The 26,399-nt window shown below is 31.7% G+C and overlaps 1 protein-coding gene across 1 annotated transcript; it reads right to left on the bottom strand.

Moving 5' to 3' along the window:
- On the bottom strand, window positions 1–26,399 carry LOC123698953 (proton-coupled folate transporter-like). The gene is made up of 5 exons (XM_045645788.1): window positions 25,165–26,399; window positions 11,831–11,932; window positions 9,077–9,298; window positions 2,074–2,230; window positions 1–244 (listed from the first exon to the last, which is right to left on the bottom strand). The coding sequence occupies exons 1-5, from the start codon at window positions 26,135–26,137 to the stop codon at window positions 157–159; spliced, it is 1,542 nt and encodes a 513-aa protein (XP_045501744.1). The 5' UTR covers window positions 26,138–26,399; the 3' UTR covers window positions 1–156.

Below are 26,399 nucleotides of genomic sequence, written 5' to 3'. Positions count from 1 at the left end.
TTCAATACAAACATTAACTTTATTGAGATTTTCCAATAGGTACATTGTAGATAACATTTATTAATAAAACTTAACAATAAATACATTAGTTATATAATATTATTAATTTAATAACTATCGTTAAAAATTATTATAGGTATTTAAAATATAAATTCGCTAAAATCTTGTAACTTCGTTATCCTTAGGTTTAGTGGCTGCGGCCTGCTCCATCTCAGTCTCTTTTCGGCGTATGATAAACAGTGATCTGAAAAATTTTAAACGTGTTTTTAACTTTGTTAGCTTTTTTTTAACATCAGATGGTAGGTATGTAGCTAAAACATAAACGGAGATAAAATTATGATATCAAAGCGATACCAATCGGGGATATCGTACCTAAAATTGTTATCTATCGTCTGGATATATTGATGTTAATTTTAAGAAGTTATTGAATAAAATTTAAATTTAAATAGCATCGGTTAAAAAATGAGTACCTAAATAGCACAATTTAGCAAAAAAGAAATGCCGCGCATAAAAATAAAAAAATAAGTTGAGATGGAATCGCTATCCATACTAAAGCATAATGCTATATTATTATTATTATATATAGTAACACAAATGAATTAAAGAATTTGTATCATTATCAGTTAATTTTATGGTGTAATTTTACTCAAATCTTTTAATTAGTAGAACTAACTTCATTACTATACAAATTATCTCGTAACTGAGTGCTTTTTTATTTTTTTTTTATTCGATATGGCAACGTTGGTAAAATCTTAGCAAAGACTCTTATGTTTTTACTGTTCTGTGGCTCTTATAGTGCCGCAAACTTATCTGACCCGGTGACGGTGCCACTGATGTCGATTTATTTTTATTTATACAAAATATTCCGTATGAAAGGGCGTATTCAGAAAGAAAGCTTGAAACTTATAAGCGCTTATCGGCGCTTGTCAATGCTCAAACCAGCTTGTCAAAACCAGCATTGACAAGCTTGTCAAAACCAGCATTGACAAGCGCCGATAAGCGCTTATAAGTTTCAAGCCTTGGTTTCAAGCTTTCTTTCTGAATACACCCAAAAGTCTGTGAAAATGTGACATTTCAAAATGGCGGCACGTAGTTCCAGTTTTTGCCACCGGGTCAGATAAGTTTGTGGCACTGTACTTATTTAGTTAGAAAAAAAAACATACTGACATTTTATGATGCCCTTTCTCAAAATAAAATAGTAAAAAATATTACTTCATTCAACATGAAATTTAATTTCAACACTACAAATGAACGACCATTCGTAATAATTTTAAGGAAAAAAGAAAAAACAGCTTCAAAATAGGGCCGTTAGAAGGTCGATTATAGTAATTCTTGAAATTTCAGAAATAGCACATTTTCTAACAGTTCAAGGTCGGCTGCTAATAGAAATCGTTAGAAGGGCAAGATAGCGTTGACCGCAAGTATATTTTTTGCGCTAATGTTGAAATGGCATTCAAAGACCGAGAACCGGCAACGTGGAAGTATGCATTTACAAGTGTTATTGTTCGATTCTTTAAAACTGAATACATTGTATAACATTTTACAATAGATGAATGTGATTTATGTGACGCATTTGTGTTAGGGACGTTTCACAACATAGTTAGGGATAAGAATATCAAAATTCAATTGAACTTAACATTGAAAAAAACATGAAAAATCCTAAGCAGAAGATTTTTTAGCATATTAACCTACGAACTAAGAATATCTTTCTTAATTATAACCAAATTTTAAGGGTGTAAAGATTCTATGTTTATATATTTTAGTCAATAATCTGCTAATTAGACACATTTTCCATCAACTGTCTATTTTCCGATAGTTAAAATCTTCCTATAGTTAAATCATGCCATCTCATTTTGTCGTTTAATCGTGTGTTGTGTCATGTGTGCGGGGTGCCGTTTTTGAAGATCGATTCTGTTGTAGCTACACCTTTTTACTTATAATACCATTGGTTAGCACCGTGCTTATTAATTTTATATGGAAAAATAAATATTTCATGAGTCCAGTCGTTTCGGAGGAGTATGGTAACTAATATTGTGCAATAAGAATTGTATATACCTATAAAGATATACTTACAAATATATAAGAATAGCGGGAACTGCCAAACTGGCGCTGATGAGATAGAAAGCTCCCGCGAACGTTGACAACGTGCTGAGGTACACCTTGCTGTACACGGGCGAGTATATGACAGGAACCAAAGCCTCTGATATGCTGATTAGAGAGCTCGTTTTACCTGAAATAGATGATTTATAGGTTAGATGGTATAGGATTCAAAAATATGATAGTTTCAGGGAGAAATATCAACGCGAAGGGATGAGATCTTCGAGGAAAATAAACAATTTACAATTAATACATATACGAATCTAGCTAACATATTATGTATACAGATTTCCAGAAGAATAGAGTCGTATTTAATAAATTAGGTAATTTATTATATTAGGTAATTAATTTACATATTCCTTAATAAGTGGGTGTGTTCATATAACGAAATAGTGTCGATATATTATGAATGCAATCGAAATTCTGTTGTTTGTTTCTTATGGCTGTCTGCGTGTCTGACGTCGTGGCTGTTACACGCAAGGATCTTAGTTAATAAGTAATTTATTTAAAAGTATTGCCTCAATAAAACCGTCCTTGGCTATGTTTAGTTATATTACGGTTCTTCAGATTTAGATGGGAACTTCGCCGATAATTTAAAATTACTGACTCATCTGTCCACTTACTCGGACATTGGTTTTATTTATATTTTAAAGATAGGAAATAGCCCTTAAACGTTATAGGTTATGAGCCTGGTGAGCCAGGATGTTTAATTTTGGTCGGAAGACTTTCATAGTCGAAGATCATTCAAGTATATTATATTACTGTCTGAGCGTAGCGGATTGCATTTTTAACGGATGCAAATTTAGTAGGTAGGTAGGTACTGAAATATCTTGCGTCAAAATAAATAGGTACAAACTGAAATCTAATTATAAGCGAAAATATTAACAAAATGTGCGCATAAATTCACTCAAATTGTTCTAAAGATAAATGTACCTGCCTACACGTGGTACTTTTCTTTTCTCAATAGGTATGGAATATTGGTATTCAAATTTTCAAGCAACCGGGTACTTTACTTGCAAAGGACAAATTATACGGATATTTTTCATAGTTCTTTGTTATAACAATACATAATGTTAATAAATATATTGTTTGGATAATTAACAAAGCAAGCGAGCAAACTATACCAATTTAGAATATCAAACAATAGCCGTGTAATTAGTTAATATTGATAACGAGAGATGGAATATATATCAAGGTTCCGTTTCGTAATCGTATTTACATTGTTCTTTAAGAATTTTTACGCTTTTCCTCAGTTTATAAATAACAATATCAAAATGTTTCCATTAAAACAGAATTACAATAATGACTGCAGTAATAGTTAGGTAGGCAGGTACCTACTCTCTATTCCGATATTCCGATTAGATTATATTTGTCAAACACAAAAAAATACACAGGGACTAAAAATAACAAAATTATGAAGTTTGTGCAAAACACAAAGTCACCAATAATTACTTCTTATTATCTATCATAAGTTATTTTGCGACGCATATCTATTTAAGTTTTCGATAAATATACAAATACATAGTTAGTTTAATTTTCAGCATATCAAAAGTCATATTATTATTTGTTTAATGTATATTCATTCTTCTATCACAAAGTGATCAACAATCCTTTGGAAATCTTAAGGACTATAAAGCTTAATAGTATCCTCATATTAATAGATATGATTCGATACAGTTGCTAAGATTTGCTCTTTTTCTTATTAGGTACTAGCAGTCCGCCCCGGCTTCGCCCGTGGTACATATTTACGTTTTCTCTACATAAGAACCATCCTCGTACTTCAAGGAATATAATAAAAAAAGAATTAACGAAATCGGTTCAGCCGTTCTCAAGTTATGCGCTTACCAACACATTTTGGGATTCATTTTTATATTATAGAAGATACGTCATTCAGATTGCTACGTCTTGGTGATTCATTTTCACACCTTAGAGGTTACTTTAGGAAAACGAATAATATTTCTACTTACTTATATAGCCGAACGTATTAAAAGTGCATTTTGAAAGGAAAAATTATAACGCAATTTCTAAATAACACAACCACACAAGAAACTGCTTTTCGAACCGGTGGTAAATTTATTATGCACTAGCTTCCGCCCGCGACTCCGTCCGCGCGGATGTCGGTCTTCGCGTGGATGGTTATTTCTCCATTTTGAGTACCTCTGTCAATAACATCTTATAAATATCTATTAGACCCAATTCCCAAATACGGCTAGGCCTATAATAATACGCAACGTGTGTTCGCGGTTCTACGGAACAACGTCTATGGATAAAACTGAAAAATTAAGATTAATTTTTTTCTACGTATTTTTCCAGGATAAAAAGTATCCTATTTTACGCCCAGGATAATAAGGTATAATTATACCAAGTTTCATCGAAATCGAACCGCTAGTTTTCACGTGATGCCTTCACATACAGACAGACAGACAGACAGACAGACAGACAGACAGACAGACAGACAAAAATTTTTTTAATCACATATTTGGGTTTGGTATCGATCCAGTAACACCCCCTGCTATTTATTTTTTCAATATTTTCAATGTACAGAATTGACCCTTCTACAGATTTATTATATGTATAGATGTGTATTATATACCTAATTATACGAATATAGGTAAGTATAGAATTTTGTAGTAAATATTGTTAGTTTAACTTCTGGAGTATGTATAAAATAGTAAGAGCTAGCGCGCAAGAGCAACTTTTGTCTCCGCAACTATTTTGTCTCTCCCATCAACTCTATGGGGAGTTGCGTCGCTACGTGCGCGCACTTTCTTACTAGCCCATAGAGGTGATGGAAGAGACAAAATATGTAGTTGCGGAGACAAAAGTTACTCTTGCGCGCTAGCTCTAAAATATAAGCATTGTAAACAAAGAAATCCATATTTTTTAGAAGCTTTGACCCAACGTCGTTCATAACTTTAGAACGAAGTGTTTGTCGTCGTCTGAAGAGTCGCTTTTAACACGACATACAAAAGATTCTTGACAACAACCATATATTTAAGATTTTTCAATAAATATTGGACATTAAGCTTTTCTGACGTAAACGATAATTATTAAAAAAAAACTAAACTATCTTTAAATTGTCAGAACTAAACAAAAAATTGGGATCAACCGAAAGGCATGGTTCAAATAGAAAATGGATCATCAAAATCGGTTCACACAGTCGAAAGTTCTGAAGTAACCAACCGAAAAATAACAACAGTCGAATTACGAACCTCCTTTTTTAGAAGTCGATTGAAAATATACAAATTAGTACACGAAGGACTGATAATAATTTAGAACACAGAAGTTCACAAATTGTATTTATTTTATTTTGATAGCGTGCATCTAATTGTAAAAGATTAACTTATTTATAGCTTTGGTTTGCATTCTTCTTATGGAAGAATGCATCTAGAAGTTTCGTTATACCCACCCAACTGTTTGTAAAGAAAAATTGTTATTCAGCTCAAAACAAGATTTGCCTTTCGATTGTCATGTAGATAAATTATAGGGATTTTCATGAAGTTACCAACATTTAATAGCATTGGATATACTTAACGGTCTAACTTAAATGGTTACGGTTAACGACTTATTTTTTGTTTTATTTTCTGTTCAAACGAAGCGAAGCAATCTAGTTAGTTCATAATAAATAAAAAATGTTATGTATCGCCTAATAATGTAGTTAGGTACAGATTAAATAACTCCATGCATAAAATATAAAAAATAACGGAAATTAATTTTCTTATCTTTTAATTCCAAATACATTAACTTGGTGAATTAACTTTGCGTTTAATAAGTATTTTACGGAAAATACAAGTAGGTATACAGGGTTACTTGTAAAACACCAAGATAGCTAACATCATAAGCAACAACATTTGTTCTACGACTTTTGATAATTTGTTAGATTTTATTTTCATACAAAAATAAATATTCATTTAGTCCTGCGGGGTTGCCGGTGTTTTACATGTAACCCTGTATAAGTACATATTAAATTGATGTACGAAAAGAAATCAACTCATTGTTTAACGGTGCATTTACATCTAACGAAAATAGAGCAAGAGCAAGAGCATTCCTTTGTGATCTTTTAGTGTAAACGAAAACTCGTATTTAGTTTGTTCAGTATAAGAAAATTGCATAGAATCTAAGAATAACGAAAGAATGCTCTACGCCAGTTTACACTAAAATAATTTGACATAGTGAGGTTAGAATGAGCATTCGCTCGTTAGATGTAAATGCACCGTAATATGTGGTAATATTATAATATTCGGAAAGAACATCTAAGTATTTCCCGTGCGTCATATAACAAACTAAACACGTGTGTTTACGCTTTTTACGTTATCGATTTATTGTGGAAATAAATTGAGATGTTAAAATTGCCAACTTACTCATAATAGTGGAATCTATGTGATGGAAGTTTCTAGAAATTTTTGCCTGGTAACACCTCATTTAGGACTAGTTTTTATATCGGCTATGGTCTAATTATTAGTGCTCTATGAATATAAGTGTTACATTGCTAAATGTTTGCAGGAAGCGACATTCAGGAGCGTGGGATACATTAAATGTAGGTATGTGTATATTGTAATGTAGGTAGGTAGGTATGTTATGTCTGAAAATTTCAAACAAGTCATACTAATTACCTACAAGATAAATATCAATGTTATTGACCAACGGGACACAGTAATCTATATTGGAAGTATCGGTTACTTTTATCGAATATAATACAGTAATACAATTTTTATAATGTATGATCTAATGTTTTATCAGTCGAACGATCGTACCTCGCAGGAGATTTATAGTGATTCAATTACATTAAAGCTGTTAAAATTAGAAATAATAAGACGTGTGATACTTCCTAATATTATACATACGAATGTGTGCATGTTTCTTTCAGCTCGCAACGAAGCTATTAAAGATAGAGAGTGACATAAGACTACTTTTTACTGGAATAAAATATCTGATTGCTTTGGTAATTTCCTTTGAATACACGGACGAAGCCGCAGCCCGTAAGCTAGTAAATAAATAAGCAAACTACCGCGACTAATAACCAGCCAATAATAAACGTAACTTTTGTAGGTGAGTCGTTACTTCACTTGCGCAAAAGAGAGATTGACGCTCGCTGGCCATCGAGCACTAATAATTACAATTATATACATTTACATTAAAACAGAATTGATTCACGTAAAAACAATTGAATTGTCAGCGTCCCGAATGCATAAGAATGAATGAATTTATATTCGCCGAGATGTCGATCTAAGATGAATGCCAATGGGCTATGTTTTATTTATAGGAATAAAAGTCTATATACCCTAATCTCTTATTGGTTCGTGGACTAGAGGGAATCCCCCTTTTTTGAAGTCGGATATATTTAATTTTCTTTATTCACGGTTAAAATCGGCATTTAATATCGACAGTTCCTAGAATCTGCTGTATCAGTGTTTACACTTTTATTTGTACTTGTTAGTCATCGGATTGGAAAATGTTATTTGCTAAGGTGTTAATGAAAATGTTTATAGTTCACTGAAACTGGTATTTCGCTTTATGAAATAATATATACGGCTTCCTATTGAATAAACTTATACTGCTGAATTCTGGCGCTATTCGAACAGTATTCATTAATAGAATCCTTGAAACTAAGTAACTACTTCATTAAAACGTAATTACTTATTTTTTATAATAAATAGGTAATCGATAATATTATATTTAGTATTTATCTTTTGGATAGAAATAAGAAAATATTCCAAAAATATGCCTACAAAATTTTGTTTTTATAGCAGAAAATGGGCTCGCGTTTGAGGTGGATTTTTTTAAGTATGAATGATTTGTTTTATTTCTTAGTGATTTCATTAGGATATGAAACATGGATATAAAAATGATTCATTAAGTGCAAGTCTCATACCACATAGATGATTAAGCAATTATAGCCAGGTCATTAATAATATTATGTAAATACTAATGTCGGTTCTTTGTTGAAACGTTTGACTAAACGCTTGTAAACAATATCATAGACGATAATGCTAATTTAATTTGATTTGGAAGCATGATCATGCAACAGTTAAATAGGTAAGTATTTATAAATCGACTCATTAATGAAAAACTAAAATACTTGATCGCGTGCGCCATTGCATAATTCCGATTGGTTTTAAAAGCAACCTAATGAAACTAGCACATGATAATTGATTCTTGTCAATTTGAACTGAAATGAAATAAACAGTGATAATGAATCAAAGTGAAGAATTCAAGTAGTATCCCTTTAAATTTTCCGAGCTTTCAACACCATTTCCACAATGGAAAGTGAACCTTTCTGTCTGTATGATAAGGTCAATTAATCCTCGACAGTTTTCCGCTTTAGTTTTTGTAGTAACGAATCGAAGAATTGGCGCCAATAATGTATCCTAAGGATTTGAGAAAATACTTGTCCATCACGTGATCTCACTCTAATAATCCGAGGTGACATAAATCCAAACCCGACAAAAGATATTACGTACGCTATTCACATGCCCTAATTTCTTGTAATACATCGAATTTCTTGATTGTCTGTTACTGAAACAGCAGCTACAATTGCAATGCATCAAAACAAGAGTTCAGTGCAATATTGAAGGTCGTTTCGTCTGATTGTAACGTTTGAATCAGACGATATGACTCCAAACAAATATATTAGATCGTGTTTGGTTGGATTATAAAGCAGGCAATTTTATAAACACCACATATGTATTTTCTTTAAGTCATTACAAATTGAAATTTTAATAGTTATTGGCTGCCATGCTTTGTATATGCTATTCCGACATTTATTGGGTATGTATCATCCTACTTTAGGTATAAACGCAACAAACGCGAAAATTTATCAAGGATAACGGATGAATGTTTGTCATTATTTCAGACAAAAATGGCGGATTTTCCAAATTTGGCACTGAGCAAAATTGTACCCTGGATTAGGTACTTTATAGACTTAATATATATATAGGTACGATGCCGCTGACTGTAGCTAACATATGGTGAAACTTACCAACTTCATCGGCATTAACTAATTTGGTGGCAATAGATCGTAGTGACGTAGCTCCTGCCGCGCTGAACATGTCCAAGACTGGACCGAGGAAGTACACGGTCCTTGAAGGAGCCATAGCGTACACCACGCTGGCTGCAATTCTGCTCACACACGCAACCATCCCAATAATGCTATCTTCTATGTTCCATCTCTTACTGAAGAGGTATATAGTTATGAAGGAACCTGCGGAAAATTGCCTTTTAGTATCTCTAACTCAGTACTATTCCTCTCTTAGATTCCTCTATACTAACATTCTGGATAACCTAAATGAGCTTTGTCTATTATAATGAACTGATTGTAGCAAGTTATACATTTTGTCAGGTCAAAGTTCAAACTATCGCCTTTGTACATTAACAATGATATCGAAGTTAACTATGTTATTGGCATTTGGTCCAGGCAAAATTGATAAGGCTATTTTGCTTGGTTCTTACTAAGTCACGGTTAAATTTGAAAGGTATATTTTAATAGATAATAATTAATTGTCGAAAATTTCTCGATGTTAAACTCTACTAAAATCTCTATCAATTGATTGATTGGTACCTTCAATATTGCTGTAAATACTACTCAAACAAACTTGTCAGAATTTCCAAATAATTATCGAGATATTTTCCTTCGCAAATACGAAAAGTAAATTACTAGTCCATTAGGATTATTTGTTGTCTGTTACAAAACTAATGTTAGCAGTATAGTAGATTACTTTTAGATGTTTATTAGGATATCGTTTTCCCAAATCGTAGACAACAGGGTATGTACTAACTGTTTTATCTTTTTCTATACTGTCTTGCATGTCTATATTTAAATAGATAGGTAGATGCAATTCTGTAAATAGATTCTTAATCGACAAAATATATTCAATTTGTTTTAACTTTTAAGGTATCTATTCCTAGTAAATGCAACCCATTTACAATGTCACAGATATATTTTGTACAATTAGTTCTTGGGTTTTACACTTGGACCGTAAAATTATTCCTACTGAGTACCTATGGCTGATGAGTCCCTTTGAAGAGAACTTTCCGAAGATAAATGAAATTATCACGTGTACTTAAATAATATAGTGTCTGAGAAAAAAAATATAAAAGAAAGAAAACTAAAAAAAAGAATATCGTTATCATAGATACAAATCAAGATATCATAATAGTTATGTATGTCAATGAACTCTATATTTTAATACTTGATTCTTGATTTTAATTCAATCAAAATTCACACGCTGTCTCTATGTTTACACAATTTAAAGCAGTATGCACACTAGGTACTGATAAAATCTAATTATTTCTTTGAACAATTAATCGCCACTTCCGTCGTCATTTTACATTACTAGTCAAAATATTGTACACATTTCAAACAAATATTGCGAAGGATACCTCTGATAAACGTATGTAATAACTACGCAAAAGACTTCACCTAAAATATAAACTTATTAAAAGGAATAAGATTATTAAACCCCAATATATATTAAGTATCTAGATAACTACCGACAAATTACCTAAATTGTAAGTCCACTTTTTAATAGTGGCCCTAAAGAGATTAGGTATAACTAATTATAACCATTTCCAAATGTAAATAAGAACGTAATATTGCACTAAGTTATTTTCACAAAAACGAAATGTAAACAGACAAATCAACAAAAACATACTGATTTTGCAATGTTTTTTATAACAGCCGATTCTCTATAATCTTGTAAAACGAATAAAAAGTAGATATTATATATTCCTTTATTTCAATTGCGTCGAGTAAAAATTGTTATTTTCATTGTCATATTCATAATATTCACCTGATTGCATTGTAAAGGTCTTAATTTTCCTGGATCTTTATTTCATTGGCTGACTCTCGGTAAAGGTATTGTTGAAACAAAGTAAAAACTCTAGTTAATTAATTGTTTCTCTAGCACGCTTTCGCGTGCCAAGAATTACTTGCATAAAATATTTAATGATGACTTACTATCTGCTGTTTTTTAAAGTCTAGCACTTAATTTAAACTCATTTTACAGACTATCAAAGTGTGATGTTTGCGTAAAATATGATTTATTGTCTGTAACAACACAAGTAGATAAGCCTCGATCGTCAAATTTTAAAGGCACATATTCCCATACCAATTTGTCTAACCCCGATAACACCATACATCTTTCATACTCTCTTTATAAGTCTTTTGAAGCCTCAACGTCATTAATCAAGATTTGAAGAACATTTCTATATGAACTAAACTGCACGTTACATTAAAATGATCATTTTTTAAATCTGTATAACTATGTTCCTTCGTATTATTAATATGAAACATATTTTAAAAGACGTATACCTTAATTCAATCTGCACAATAAGTGGAAAGTAAACGTGGTTGGTTTACTTTTGATTACAATTTCCTAGTAATGTTGATAATATTACGCATCTTTCAATCAAATTATGCATAATAATGTCGTCTACGTAGTGATTCATATTTGGTATTCATTATAGTAGGTATATTTTTTTCCCTATATTTCCAAAATTTTAATTCTTTCTAATAAACAAACTTGCAAGGCTATAATAACTTAGTATCTATTTCGTAAATGTTGATCATATTAATTTATTTTGCATAAAACCTGAATCGAAAATCAAGCGAAATGAATATGATAAATAAATGCAAAATAAATTATAATTATATTCAAAACGCAAAATATGCTACTTCATAATAAATAAATAAATAATTATTTATGCCTAGAAATAAAATGGATATAAAACTTACCAACAGTGCCCACAAGGACGGAGTATGTTAGGAACAAGCTGTAGTCGACTTCGGTGAATTTGAACTTGTAGCGTGTAAACCAGTACGTCATCTGCGCCTCACCTTACCAAATGAAATATCTATTAGAATTAATTAAAACAATAAAAAGAATCGCTTTTACTTATATTATTTTCATTTATGAAGTAATTGAGTGCTAAAAAACTAAATCAGAAGCATCTATTTATCAATCGCCACTGGCTTAACGTCGCCAATCTGCACACATTATGCAAGACAGCATTAGCTTTCCAGAATTGGTGTTCAATAAAACGACCATGAGACAAGTGAAACGGATTGTATGAAAAACAGAAACTTATTCCTGTTATCTTTTTTATAGGTATTGTCATGATTCAATATAATCTATAGGTACTAATATAAAGCTGAAGAGTTTGTTTGTTTGAACGCGCTAATCTCAAACACTACTGGTCCGATTTGAAAAATTATTTCGGTGTTAGACAGCCCACTCATCGAGGAAGGCTATATATCATCACGCTAAGACTAACAGGAGCGTAGCCACGCGGCTGAAACTGCGGAGCGCAGCTAGTGTTTAATATATGGATTGGTCGTCGGATAATAACAAATAGGCCATGTTTATTAGATATTTCGATCTATTAGCCGAAGGAAAATACTCTAGAAAAAGTTAATATGGGTCATGTATGTGTAACCCTAATTAACAAGAGGGGCCTTAGCCAAACGGCAAAACGCCAAGGAATAGAAAACGCTATCGATAGAAATTGACATAAGCGTATGATGTTTTGCATAAGGATTCGGTCACCCTACCAACGACAACGACGACCACGGACAAAATTTTCATCCAGTCGCAATTAAATAAAATTGTGCAAAACACAATTAAAAATGAAATTTAAGAATTTCCTGTCGTATTGGTGTTTGGAAAAAAAAAATTTGAGATCTATGGATAAACAAACAGGTTTTTCATAGAAACGGTGGCTCCTAGAAAAAAATTTATTTAACCTTTTTTATAGATAATTAGATTATATACAATTTTGGTTCAGGTGATTGTATGATAAACTTACCGTCTCGGCGAAAATCGCAAAAAACCCTATTTCTTTTTATTAATTGACCTCGAATTTTTTTATTCCTGAGTACCAGAATGACGGGAGATTTTAATATTGATTTTGAACAAATTTCGGCAAGATTGGAACTTTGGTCGTGGTCGTCTGCGTCGTTGGTAGTGTGATCGAACCATTACCAAAATGTCATGAGCTTATGTCAATAATTAGCGTTAGCTGTTTCTATTCCATGGCGTTACGTACGTTTGTCTAAGGCCCCAGTAGGTTATTTAACCGAAACTATCAGAACGAAACGTCAAACAACAGGCTTATAATTTGCAATAATATGTAACTTACTAGCCGGGGTGGTTACAGCGATAAACATCATAGTAGTTATATCAGAATTTTGATACTGTGCTAATCCTATCCTATCCTACTAATATTATAAATGCGAAAGTTTGTGAGGATGTGAGTGTGTTTGTTACTCTTTCACGCAAATACTACTGAACCGATTACAATGAAATTTAGCAAACATATAGAAGGTATCTGATTAACACATAATATAGTTTTTATCCCGGAAATCCCACGGGAACGGGAACTATGCGGGTTTTTTTTTAATGCGGGCGAAGCCGCGGGCGGAAAGCTAGTGCTCTTATAAAAGAATTATTTTACTTATTTGAATCTATTATATTTTATTGTATCGTATGAAGAACATTGTATAAAGAGCTATTAGATTGTTGGCTAGTAGCGATATTAATTGACTGGAAAAGTGTAATAGTCAGATTATAAATTATTATTTTGTATGATTTCCATTGTTCTTGTTCTTGGGCATTGTATCTCAGTTATTGTGGCTTATGGGATATCGTTTTGTGGCCGTTTTTATGATAATCGTGTGGTACTTACTTGTTTTTACCACATTATAATCTTTTCATGCTTATTTCATTATAACTTACTATAAAAAGCAACTCTAATGCCTTTCTGGAACCATTTATTTATAAATAAATATGTCCAAGTCCCAATCGGGTTAAAACAAAAACTCTTTTTTATAGCTCTTATATGTGGAATATACATGATATCTTTTTTCCTAAGAATGCACTTGCTTTTCTATAATAATAACATATCTAAGCTTTATTTAGTTTTTTATAACATAGATAAGCAAAATAAAAGGGTTCCAAGATTGAATTAAGAATGGAGGTGGGAAATAGTTTATTTATAAGGACAATATGGAGCATATGGACATTTTTCTCAAAATGTCTTGCAAGTGTGACCTTCGTCAAAGCACCTACGTTTACCCCACATCAATGCGTAGATGACGTACATCTGGACATCAAATCTTTTTGAACCTTTTTTATTATGCACACGATGAATCCCGCCTAAAATATTCAAATTCTTCGCGTATCCAAAAAAAATGGATTGGTAAAAATAAACATTTGAAAGGTCAGTATCAGTAGGTACAATAATAAACAATTTCTTTGAGAGTGAGAATAATCTTCGAATTTTAATCGACTCTACATACCTAAATATGTAAATACTAGGTACCTACGATAAAAGCTCTTCCACTTTTTAAGGATGCATAGGTAATACATATGTCCTGACATAGTTGTAATAATTGTAAATCACGATTTAATTTTAATAATGATGGAGATATTCATTTCCTTTATTTTTCAAATATTTACTATTCATAGTTTATTTCCTAAATATAAATTATATGCAATAAATATTTTGCACATTATGAATTTTTCAAGACATTAAAAAAATATAACACGATGGACCTTCAAATTATTATTAAAAGCTATTGATAATATTTGCGTATCGTAATATTGAAATTTGAAAATGATCATAACGAAATTAAAACTTCTGATTTTACGTTAAAAATATGTTCGGATCGTCTCATGAATAATAAAACCTAATGCTAGTTATCTTTTTAATATCAAAATATTTGTTTTCAGAACAGTATCAAAACAGAGATGACCTTGGGATTTTATCTAGTTACAGTTATCTTAAATGTCTAAAAAATACACAATAAATATTTATGACCAAGAAGTTTAATCTCGAAGTCGAAGTCTTAATACGAATGAAATTTGTGACTGACACTGTTTTTATATACCTACCTACCCGTTTTCTGAAAAATAACTTCGAACATGCTCCTATGATGTTGTTAATCGTCATCGTCATCATCATCGTCATCATCATCGTCATCATCATCATCATCATCATCATCATCATCAGCCCATATAGCCTATAGGACGTTGCCCCAGTGTGGCAACGTCCTATACAAGTATACAGGCCATAATCCACCACGCTGCGCTGGCCAAGTCACATGTCGTCAAACTTTTAATTCCTCGGCATGTCGGTTTCCTCACGATGATTTCCTTCACCGTTTAGAGCAGTACAATAAAAACAATACCTATAATAAATAATTTCTCTATGCAAATTTTATACAGGAAAGTATTGTAATAATAATTATGAATTGTATTCGTAACTATATTGTTACAATAACTCGCAATTTATGTGAGTTTAGATAATATAAATAAAGCGAATATTAAGTTATCAGTTGTTTGATACCTAAGTTTACTCTAGTGTCTTAATTAAGTTGAGATGCGAGTAAATAGGTCGGGTTGCTTCGTTAAGACAAGAAATTCGATTTGAAATCATTCTAAGAAGTCAATTCGTATATTCCTAGTGTTTTATTTAAGTTTTATATAATAATTTATGTATAATGTACGAAAAATACATAATATTATATCATCAGAATACTTAAAAGTTATTTATTTCGACAAAAAATAAAATAAATTTTGGGCTGTTTGAATGTAAGTAATGAATTAGATTGATTTATGACTTCCGTTGGTATTAGGTTCTCTATGACCTAGGAAATATCAACAAATTTATATTTTTTTTATAAATTGAATTGTGTAAAATTGTAAATACATAAAATTAAAATTATTTGACGTCAAGTAACGGAGGATGGGAGATCTTCCGTACCTATATCCGGTGTTTTTGAATGTATAATCTCATATAAAGAAAAAATATTCATAAAATATGTTTTTCCGAATGGACAAAATATGTATTGCATATGTTATTATAAAAAATAAGTAGTGCCACTGCCATAGTGTGTCATTCGAAACAAAAAGGTGATGAAATATTTGCGTGTAAATATCCGACATCTCACGGTGCATTTACATCAAACTTAACATAGAGCTAGAGCTAGAGCAAGAGCAAAAGCATTCTTTAGAGCCAGAGCAAGAGCATACTTTCACGGTATTTTAGTGTAAACGAAAACCCGTAGGTACCTACTCAGTATTAGAACATTGTATAGAATTTTACGAACGCACTAAGAACAACGAAAGAATGCTCTACTTTTGTTTACAAAAAAAGAATTTGACACATAGGGGGGTTATGATGAGCATTCGCTCGTTTGATGTAAATGCATCGTTATAATATTATGATTAAAAATTCATAATAACTAAATAAATAATTATAATTTATTAGTGTTTCCTTGTCTTATATTTTGCACTTCAAAAAAATTTTAGACTTTTTAACGGCCTCGAGACGTTAAAATAATTTATATATATTCATACTTATCTAATTAATTATTACTAGCTTTCCGTCTGCGGCTATGACTGTGTTCTCAAAGGAAAACCTGCATAGTTCTCGTTCCTATGGGATTTATGCAATAAAATATAAAATATCCTATGTGCTTTCTCGGGTCTCTATCTCAGTACCAAATCGGTACAAAAGTTAAGGCGTGAAGAAGAGACGGACAGACGGACATATTAAGTTAGGAATAAGGTTTATATTTATGAACTTATGAACAAATACATCCATACAATATCAATTTTATACAACTCAATACACCAACATAGAATAATTATTCTTCCTAACTCCTGTAACCATCGTAAGATGCAGACTTTTGCTTTGACATCCATACAGACCTTTGTCTCCAAACAACTTATATCAGTCATAAACGTGTCTAACCCTTTAACACAATAGTTGTGATAAGCAGATATAATATATACCTATACGTGATGACAACGGGTAAATAATAAATACGATTTCCTCACCGTAGGTAATGATAGCTCACGTCTGATGCGACCCAAATTGTATTGTTCTATCTCCCCATTTGTGGACTGTGTTTACGAAAGATAGATTAATGCAGTTATTAATAAAATAATTTGTTTTGTATTTTTTTAAGTGAATCATTATATTCTGACGTTGAGACAATGCTTGAAAAAATTATATCCATTAAAATAAATTTATCATAAACCTAATATTATGTTATAATATAAAGCATGTCCCACCGTCGGTTTAATTAGCTGAAAGGAACTAGGTCTAGTATATAAAAATATCTAATACTAGTAATTCTCATCCAATTTATTAATGTATCCACTTATAGCTACTGACTGTACAAGTGTACAACGACCTCAATATTAATTAGAAGAATTATAATGAATAAAAGCTTTTGTAACGTTTCAATTTCTACCTGTATATGATCGCCATAGCATGCATTCCTTAAATGTGAACTACAAATAACGATCCTTCTAATATTATTAATGCGAAAGTTTGTGAGGATGGATGAAAGTTTGTTTCTCATTTACAAAAAAAACTGAGCGGATTTGGATGAAATACGTGGTTTCACCCGCGGATTCGTCCACGGCACAAATATGCAATTACACAAATAATATTCATGATTGCATTACATGCAGGAATACGCATATAGGTACGAACAAAAAGACGCCCAAATGCATATTATTATATAGATAACGATAAGCCATAAGCTTTATGTTAATTCTTTACGCTAAATGACTCTCCTGTAAATATATCCAAAATTAGATAACTAAATGTTAAATACTTTAAAACGTAATTAAACAAAGCAAATTCGAGATTTGCGTATGTATTCTTTTAGCTATAACAACATTTTAGTTAGGTACCTACAAAACCTGATAGAAGATAACAATATGTCAATTGTTAAATAATTATACCTACATGCGTAATTAATAGGTATTCTATATAATATATTATCACAATACTTTATACCTTAGTATTTTATATCCATTAGGAATTGAAAAAGTTAGATTACTTTGAATGTATTAAAGAAACAAATTGCACTCAAGACTTTATAATTCTGAAAACGTGAGATCACTGTCAGTAGAGTGTAGGCGTGGAAAGTAGTGTATAAATTTTTCAAGGGAGCTTTCAAAGTAAACAAACAAGTTTCTTAACTAACTATATCATGTATAGTTCAGGATACATCGCCCATTTTTACAAGTGACTACTATCAAGCTGATTTTCCGTTTGTAGCTTTATTTTGATGAGACACCGAATAATTTCGTGTACGAAACTCTCGATTGTGGTAGCTAACAGAGATAACAAGGATAAAATTTTTTGATTTGATGGTTCTCAAATATTTATTACGCAATTTGTAGGACAATATGTCTGTTGAATTATATAAACATTAACTAAGTGAAAATAAAATATCAGCTTGTTAGTAATCATTTATGATGACCTCGTTATCGATACACTTTGGAAAGGGGGACTCTTTGAGCAAACCATAGATTTTGTAGGACAAATATTTTTTCAAATACTTTAGGTAATTATCTTGAGATTGAACAAAAAAAAATATTCAGTTAGTAATAAATATTTGAGAACCGTCAAATCAAAAATTTTTATCCTTGTTATCTCTGTTAGCTACCACAATCGAGACTTTCGTACACGAAATTATTGGGCGTCTCATCAAAATAAAGCTACAAACGGAAAATTAGCTTGATAGTAGTCACTTGCAAAAATGGGCGATGTATCCTGAACTAGTAAGGTCGTTCCTTTAGTAGAGTATTAGATTCAATCTCACCTCTCTAATCTCTATACCTAAGTATACAAAAATTGATTATTTTCGTCTCGTATGTAAAGATTAAAATTGTGCTATACCTAGATAAAAAAAATACATGTATTATCATTGCCAATAAAATCATCTATACTAATATTATAAAGCAGGAGAGTTTGTTTGTTTGTTTGTTCGAACGCGCTAATCTCAAGAACTACTGGTCCGATTTGAAAAATTCTTTCGGTCTTAGATAGCACATTTATCGAGGAAGGCTATATGCTATATGTCATTACGCTAAGGGCAGCAGGAGCGGAGAACTGCGGGTAAAACCGCGAGGCACAGCGAGGCTAAAATTAGTAAGGTATAACTTGTATTAAAATGGCAAATTACCTCCACGAATTAAAGACAATGTATGTTAATAATGTATGAGCAATGGTAAATGTAGGTATATATAGGTAAGAACAAAATACTCATTAACTATGTGTTTATATTTTAATTACTTTTTCTTATCATTGATTATTACCTACATAATATAATAAGGTTACTTCATTTCAATTTTGTTATTTTTATAACGATATCCAAAAGCACTTAGTGTTATAATACGTAAAATATAAGATATACCATATTAGTTATTTTAAATACACCATGAAAACTCATAGTTCATAATATCATAAAATTAGATGCATTGATGATATTATGGAACCGAAAAGCATAATTCAATCGATGCGTGTAATAAATAAATAAATATAGTAGTCTAATTTCGATGTTGATTCACCAAACAAAGGTGTGCGAAAATTATTTGGTATCTAGCAACTATGTACACGGCGATGTTTATACATCATTGTTATTTACGAAGCAGACAGCATGCGTGGCAGATAAATATTAACCGATCACAATATGATCAGGCCTTGTCACAGGAATTGTACGGAAAGTTACATGATTCGTTTTTCATCTCAATTTCACGGAGATGGACAAACATGCTTATTGTAAAGGACTGCAATAGTGACGTGCGTGTGTGATCTTTGAACTGAACAGGATAGTATAATCGGTATGTGAAAAAATACGTTTTCGTTTTTAACACGCGTTTCTTAGCTTCACCTGTATACGATATGTAAACGACTCTATTAGACTCAATTTTTATTTTTGACGCACTTTAAACGGACATAGCTCATTAATCGAGGAAGGCTAAAGGCTTTAAATTACGCTAAGACCAAGAGGAGCGGAGCCACGGGGGTGAAACTGCGAAGCGCAGCTAGTATTAGTATAGAAATTAAGATATAAATTCTCAAAACCGTCTTATTAAGGACGAAGTGAGAAAATAGATTACACTACTTACAATAGAATCATTCAAATAATAAATTTCCATGTCTACAATTTTTTGTAAAATGCGTACGTACCTATATAGATTTTCAACAAAACGCTATGGAATATTCTCGATCTTATGAGGATGAATGTATTCAACATAGTATGTATTCATAAATGAACATATTTCTAGTTTTATTATAGCAATTGCACAATGCTGATGTTGATACCAGAAACAAGTTGTAAACTAAATATTCATAGTGCATCGTTATGCATTCGTAATGCACTGTGTCATATTATTTTATAATTCCATTAATAGAAAGGAAACGTGAGCTTTATTGCTGTTAAAAAGGTCACTTTTCGTATCTTTAACCTAAATAATATTATAAATGCGAAAGTAACTCTGTCTCTTGCACGCTTCAATCACTGAACCGATTTGTGTGAATTTTGGTAGAGAGATAGCTTGGGACCTGAGATAGGACATTGGTTGAAATTCCGGAAATCACACGGAAACGGGAAATATGCGGGTGTTTCTTTGACTACGCGGGCAAAGCCACGGGCGGAAATCTTAATAATAAAGAAAGGAAATATAATAATAAAGAAAAGAAAGGAAAAAGGAAAGTTTAATAATAAATTCGCGAATCACACTTTATACAGGGTACCCGCCGTTGGTATTCTAAGCTCAATGGAAGTTGTAGTTTTGCATACGCTGAGCACGTTAAAAATACTTATAAAATTCCAGATGCATTTTTTTAAAATAGATGAATTCTTAAAACTCTTTGTGTACACTTCTAACATGCAACCCGCCCAACTTTGCCACCCGCACGTAAGCACGTTTAAGATTATGTTTTCATAGACAAAATGCTCACATTGGGGAAGCGTTATAATAGCGCGGCTGCACGAGCCTAGAGAAGAAAACATGAATTTTAAGGAACAATTTAGCAAAAAATGTCGAGCGTAATTTTGTTGTTTAAGTATTTTTTACGTGATCAGTGTATGCAATACTACAAGATCCTTTGCGCTTAGTATACCGATAGTGGGACACCCTATATTGATGAAAAAATCAAAGTCTTTTATACTGGTAATGCATCTCTATTATAATATATGAAATTATATTACATACAAATGTAAAGCGCATAAATAATACAAAGTTACTTTACATTTTAGTTGAATGCAATAACTACCGTATTGAATTTACATATTTATCCATAAGGTCTCTGTATAAATCATATATCTTATTCTGTGTTAGATTTGACTTGATTTGTCGACTTATTGCGTATTAAAATAATAATGCATACTAATATTGTAAATGCGAAAACAATAAAAATAGACATAAACCATACCAACTTTCTGTAATAATACAAATAAATATGAATACCTATAAAATAAGATATTTCTAAAATTGTTAGACTAAAATAATGTTATGGAAATAAGTAATTCCAAAACTCTACAATGCATTTAGTACGGTTTTTAGAAAATCTATACAATACTTGTTCTATCGACAAAGCAGTAGGTTGTTTTATTGTGTACCTAGTCAAGACATACATTTACTGAATTATATTAATAACCGTAACTAATGTGCTATATGCCTATAACCACATAGCTAAGTTTAACTTATTTTCTGAAGTATTTTTGTTTAAGCCGAACTCTATATAATATTATTTGAAAGCAAAGGATTATCTGGACATGGCAACTAGAATATTTTTGAGGTTCCATACCCGAAAGTAAAATTAATGTGCTATTAACGTCTGCCTGTCACCAGGCTGTATAGCTCATGAACCGTGATAATTATACAGTTGAAAGTTTCAGAGATGTTGCATTTCTGTTGCCGCTTTATCAACAAATAATAGAAATTTACGATTAAGCAAAGATTGACGCGGTTTTAAATTGGAGGGGAATATTTTTTGGAAACCCTATTGAAAACCTTACTTGAAAACGTACGTACGCACGTACGTACGTACGTTGTGTCGCGAAATTGCTATATCTATAGTTAAAATATAAATATTAATTTCAGTTGTTTTTTCTTTTGACGCAGTAGTACCATTGAACTTTTTATAAAAATTTAATCAAAAGATCCACTTTTGTAGCCCATTTTTTTTTCATACGACATGAAAAAATTGCAATTTCTTCGTAATTTTTTCGATAATTTTCCATATGTTGAATTTATCGAAAACGTTCGTCAAAAAACATAATAGCGATGCATATATTTTTATGAATAACTCATATCTTAGTAAACTTTTCTGCTTTTGTTATATTTCTTTGTACTCTAATCAATTTGTAACAGCCATAAAAGCTATGAAGAGTCACATATGTTTGAATACAATACATTTACCCCAATGTTTGTATTAAAACGCTACGGTGTGATACAAAAATATTTATTTTTCTGCGGAGGAATAACCATTAATAAGAGCCGAATGGAAATTTTTAACAACAGTTCATAACTTCCAAATATGAATTATATTATGTGGTTGATTTATGTTAAACTATACTTTTTAAAATCAATTTGATCGGGATATATTGCGTAGGAATGTCACATCAGGGAAGTGAACTAAGATTTCATTACATTGTTAATTAATTTTTCCGTCATTTTCCTGATTACTTCATCAGACCTGACTTGTTGACAATGGGCCTACCTCCTTTAGAACTAAATAAAAATTTCCTTAGTAGTGTTACAATTGTGAAAAGCATCGTCTAACATACATAAAAAATACATACAAACGAGCAGAGAGTAGTTATTTTGTGGTTTTGGAAGACGGTTAAAAAAGCGCGATGTTTACTTTTAAAATATTTTACAAAATAACGTGTAAGTATATTATATATTTTCAACCATCATTAAAAAGGAGGAGCTCAATATTCGAATAATTTTTTTTCTATTGGGCTTGTTACCTCAGAACTTAGGACTGAGTGAACCGATTGTGTTAATACTTTTTTCTTTGTAAGGTAGAGCCTTCTGGTTGTTCCCATTAAAATATAAAGCAGTTCTATTTGAAGGCAGTTTAGGTTTTTAAAAGTATTCTAATAAACACTTATTTGAATCTAGTTTACTAGGCAAAGATACCTACTACGTTTTTTTACCAGATGTGTAGCGAAATAATCTCCTTATATGAAGCGGAATCTTTGGCAGTAACTAATGAGGTAGTGTAAGTAATTAACATTCTGTTAATAAGTGACGTGTGTTGTTTATAGGGAAATTAAATACCGTGGTAATTAGATACAATCCAATACATTTACAATACAGGAGCACGGGGAAGATTTATTTCCCGATAAAATTTAGTACAAATACTTTGGTTTTAGCAGAATTATATAAATTACTAGTGACTATTTATATACTACTTTTAACTATAGACTACTATTTTTGTAAATGTTTGTAAAATAGTCTATAGACATTTTTAAAGACTATTTCTTGTATATTTTTCCTATTACTAACGGTTTCTGAATTAACTATTGAAATTCACCCCATTCTTAACCCGCTTTTAGACTTGATTTTGACCCACATTTAACGAACAGATTTCATAACTTAATTCAAACTCTATTCACTTAACAAGGATCAGAGACAATATAATAATTTCATGAGTACCTATGTTGTTTTTTGTTTTGTCTAAACTATAATATGATGCATTACATGCACAGTTATATGTCTTCTTTATAGAAAAAAATGACATTTAGACTGATACAATTAAGATATTTTATAAGAAAAAGATTAATCAAAAGTTCGACGACATGTGCCTTCCGCCAACCCGCACTTGGCCTGCGTGGTGGATTATGGCCTGTACCCTCATAGGTGGCCCGTGTCCCAGCAGTGGGAACGTATATGGGCTGATGACGATGATGGTGATGATGATAAAACAAGGTTTAAACCAGTATTAAATTGCTCTATTTATCGATGCATATAACGGGATAGTGTACATAGTCTGAGAAAATTGTTGTTATTATGCTCACCTATATTATTTGCAAATATAAACGTTTCACATAACATATTATTATTATTAAACATAATCTTGATAAGAGATATGTTGGCGACTATTTCAGATCAAATCTCTGTGTAGGATGAATTGAAATGTTCAGGATACTTTTAGTGATTGTATATTGGATCTGACACCTCAAGAGTTAGATCCTATACATCGAAGAAATAGTCGATATAGGTACCTACTATAAACCACATTTGGATTTGTTTTTCTTTTTCAAATATAATTCAAAATGGAAACAACATGAAATTATTGATTAGATATAAACTCTCAAAGTAAGAGGTTAATTGTACAAGTTAGACTTTTGAGCAACGTAGGATGAAGTAAATTGAGTATTTTAGAATTAATGACGTCATAAAACAGAATAAGGGAAGTGTATTTAGAAGAGATAAACCATAATGAGTTCTAATTTATTTAAATAACATTGTTCGTGTATCAAATAAGATTAGTGTGTCAATTTAACCTTTAAACTGTGATAAATTAAATGTAAATAATAAATCTTGAACTAGATTTATATTTGAAACGTGTGCTTCTATGTACCTTTGACGGTCTAAAGTTTATGATAAATATTATTTTTAAACATATGACAAAATAATTCGCTCAAATATAACTCGTCAATTAGTATAGTTTTTAATTACGAATGAAGCTAAAAGAATTGGCTATTAATTAACTAAAATCATTATTGTTTAATGTTTCAATTACACAGAGGCAGCGGTTTACGCAAAAACAAACATATCTAAAATTTAAATGAGACAATTGCTACCTATTGCAGTTATTATTTATTTAGTTGAAAATATTTAATATTGTGAAATAAATAATAAGAACTATCTATCTTAAAGTAAAGCTAGAGCATGTTTACTTCTATAATATTATGTTAAACTCGTAAAACCTATATTGAAATAATGTGCGAAATTTTCTTATGTAGAGTCAGTAATATGTTGCGATTTATACAACAGTACTGAAAACAAGAGAATTTACGTTTTGCCATAAAAAGAAAATAAAATGAAGCGATCCGAACACATGTGGTGAATTTTTACGATAATAATATTCCGTCTATGATGAAAACTGCTTTCATATAAAATGTATTCAAATATATTAAGAGTAATTGTTTCGCGACGGTTACGCTACGTTAGATATAAAAAATAATCAGCATCTGACTAACATTAGTTCAATTTTTTATACGAAATAATAAAACTTTCTTACCTAGGACTGGTCCGACGATTAGCATATACGCGAACATGATCAAAATAATTTGAAGACGACGAAAGCCCTCCCTCGGCTTGAAAGCCACGTTCACTGTCGCAATGAGATCCTTCACAGAAAATGACAGAGATTCAGTTTGATCAGTGTCCACTGTCTTCTTGGTCTTCTCCTTCAGTCTGAGCACAATATACACGAAACCCGTCAGGTAGAAAGCGCACGCAACGGTAAATACACCATAGTAGCCGAATCGTTTTGTCATAATACCACTAAGAGCTAGGCCGATCGGTCTACTCAGTGTCAATATAGCCGTTATAATCCCTAAACGAAAAGTCCGTTCGGATTCACTAGTGATGTCTGTGATATAACTGTACACCGCCATGGTCATAGCAACACGTCCACCGGCCAGAGCCGGTGGCAGACCTTCGATCACAGCAGTCTCGTTAACACCGACTTGACGAAAAAACACTGTGCTTAGAATTATCCCAACGACTGATATCAACTTGCCGAGTATAGGTAATACCATGAACCTTTTTCTGTTTCCTGTTCGATCGCTCCACGCACCCACAAACAAGGCTAATATCCCAGGCACGGCAGTCTGCAGAGGGAAACTCCAAGCCGTCATACTGGCTACCATTTTTTGTACATTTTGTTCCTGCTCCGTGAGGTTGTGCGTCCGTCCTTGCATAATGTTGGTGCATGTTTTATCGTCATAGTTTAAATTTACGAGGCAAGATTTCTCTAAACATAAATTCTGCACAGCCAGTCCCGCTAACACACTAGGTAAAACGTAACATACCACATATGGTTCCACAGTAATTTTAGATCTAAACGACCATGAGTTTTTAATGATCTCTTTAATCCTTCTGCTGAGTTTTCCCTCTCTCTTTTTAATTTCGCCGCCGAACGATTTACTGCACTTGCATGTTTCTACATTCACAATCTTTTCCCCGGGCACTTCGACCCGCAACGTCATTTTCGTAATGAATTTTCACTTTATTGTTCATTTGTTTCTAAACATATTACGCAAAAATATACCATAAAAAAATTATGATATGATAATAATTAATAATTATTGTTGTTTTGTTTGTTTAAATCATATACGTGTACTGTATATGAATTATAAAATGATTGCGATCGACGACGCGTGCGACGTTTGAAATTGCCTAGGATATGAGCGCTGCCTACGAGTGTCGTGGTCGACTTTCAATCGACTACTACCTATCAGCTGGCTGCTG

The sequence above is a fragment of the Colias croceus genome, chromosome 17, assembly GCF_905220415.1.
Source record: "Colias croceus chromosome 17, ilColCroc2.1".
Lineage (NCBI taxonomy): Eukaryota > Metazoa > Arthropoda > Insecta > Lepidoptera > Pieridae > Colias > Colias croceus.
This window is presented reverse-complemented; position numbering and strand designations above follow the sequence as displayed.

Coding starts and splice junctions, on each gene's coding strand:
- LOC123698953 (XM_045645788.1), bottom strand. CDS start 26,137: ATGACGTTGCGGGTCGAAGTGCCCGGGGAAAAGATTGTGAATGTAGAA. Junction 2,231..9,076: donor AGTTAATGCCGATGAAGTTG/GTAAGTTTCACC, acceptor CATCTATTTCAG/GTAAAACGAGCTCTCTAATC. Junction 245..2,073: donor CCCGCTATTCTTATATATTT/GTAAGTATATCT, acceptor AAAATTTTTCAG/ATCACTGTTTATCATACGCC.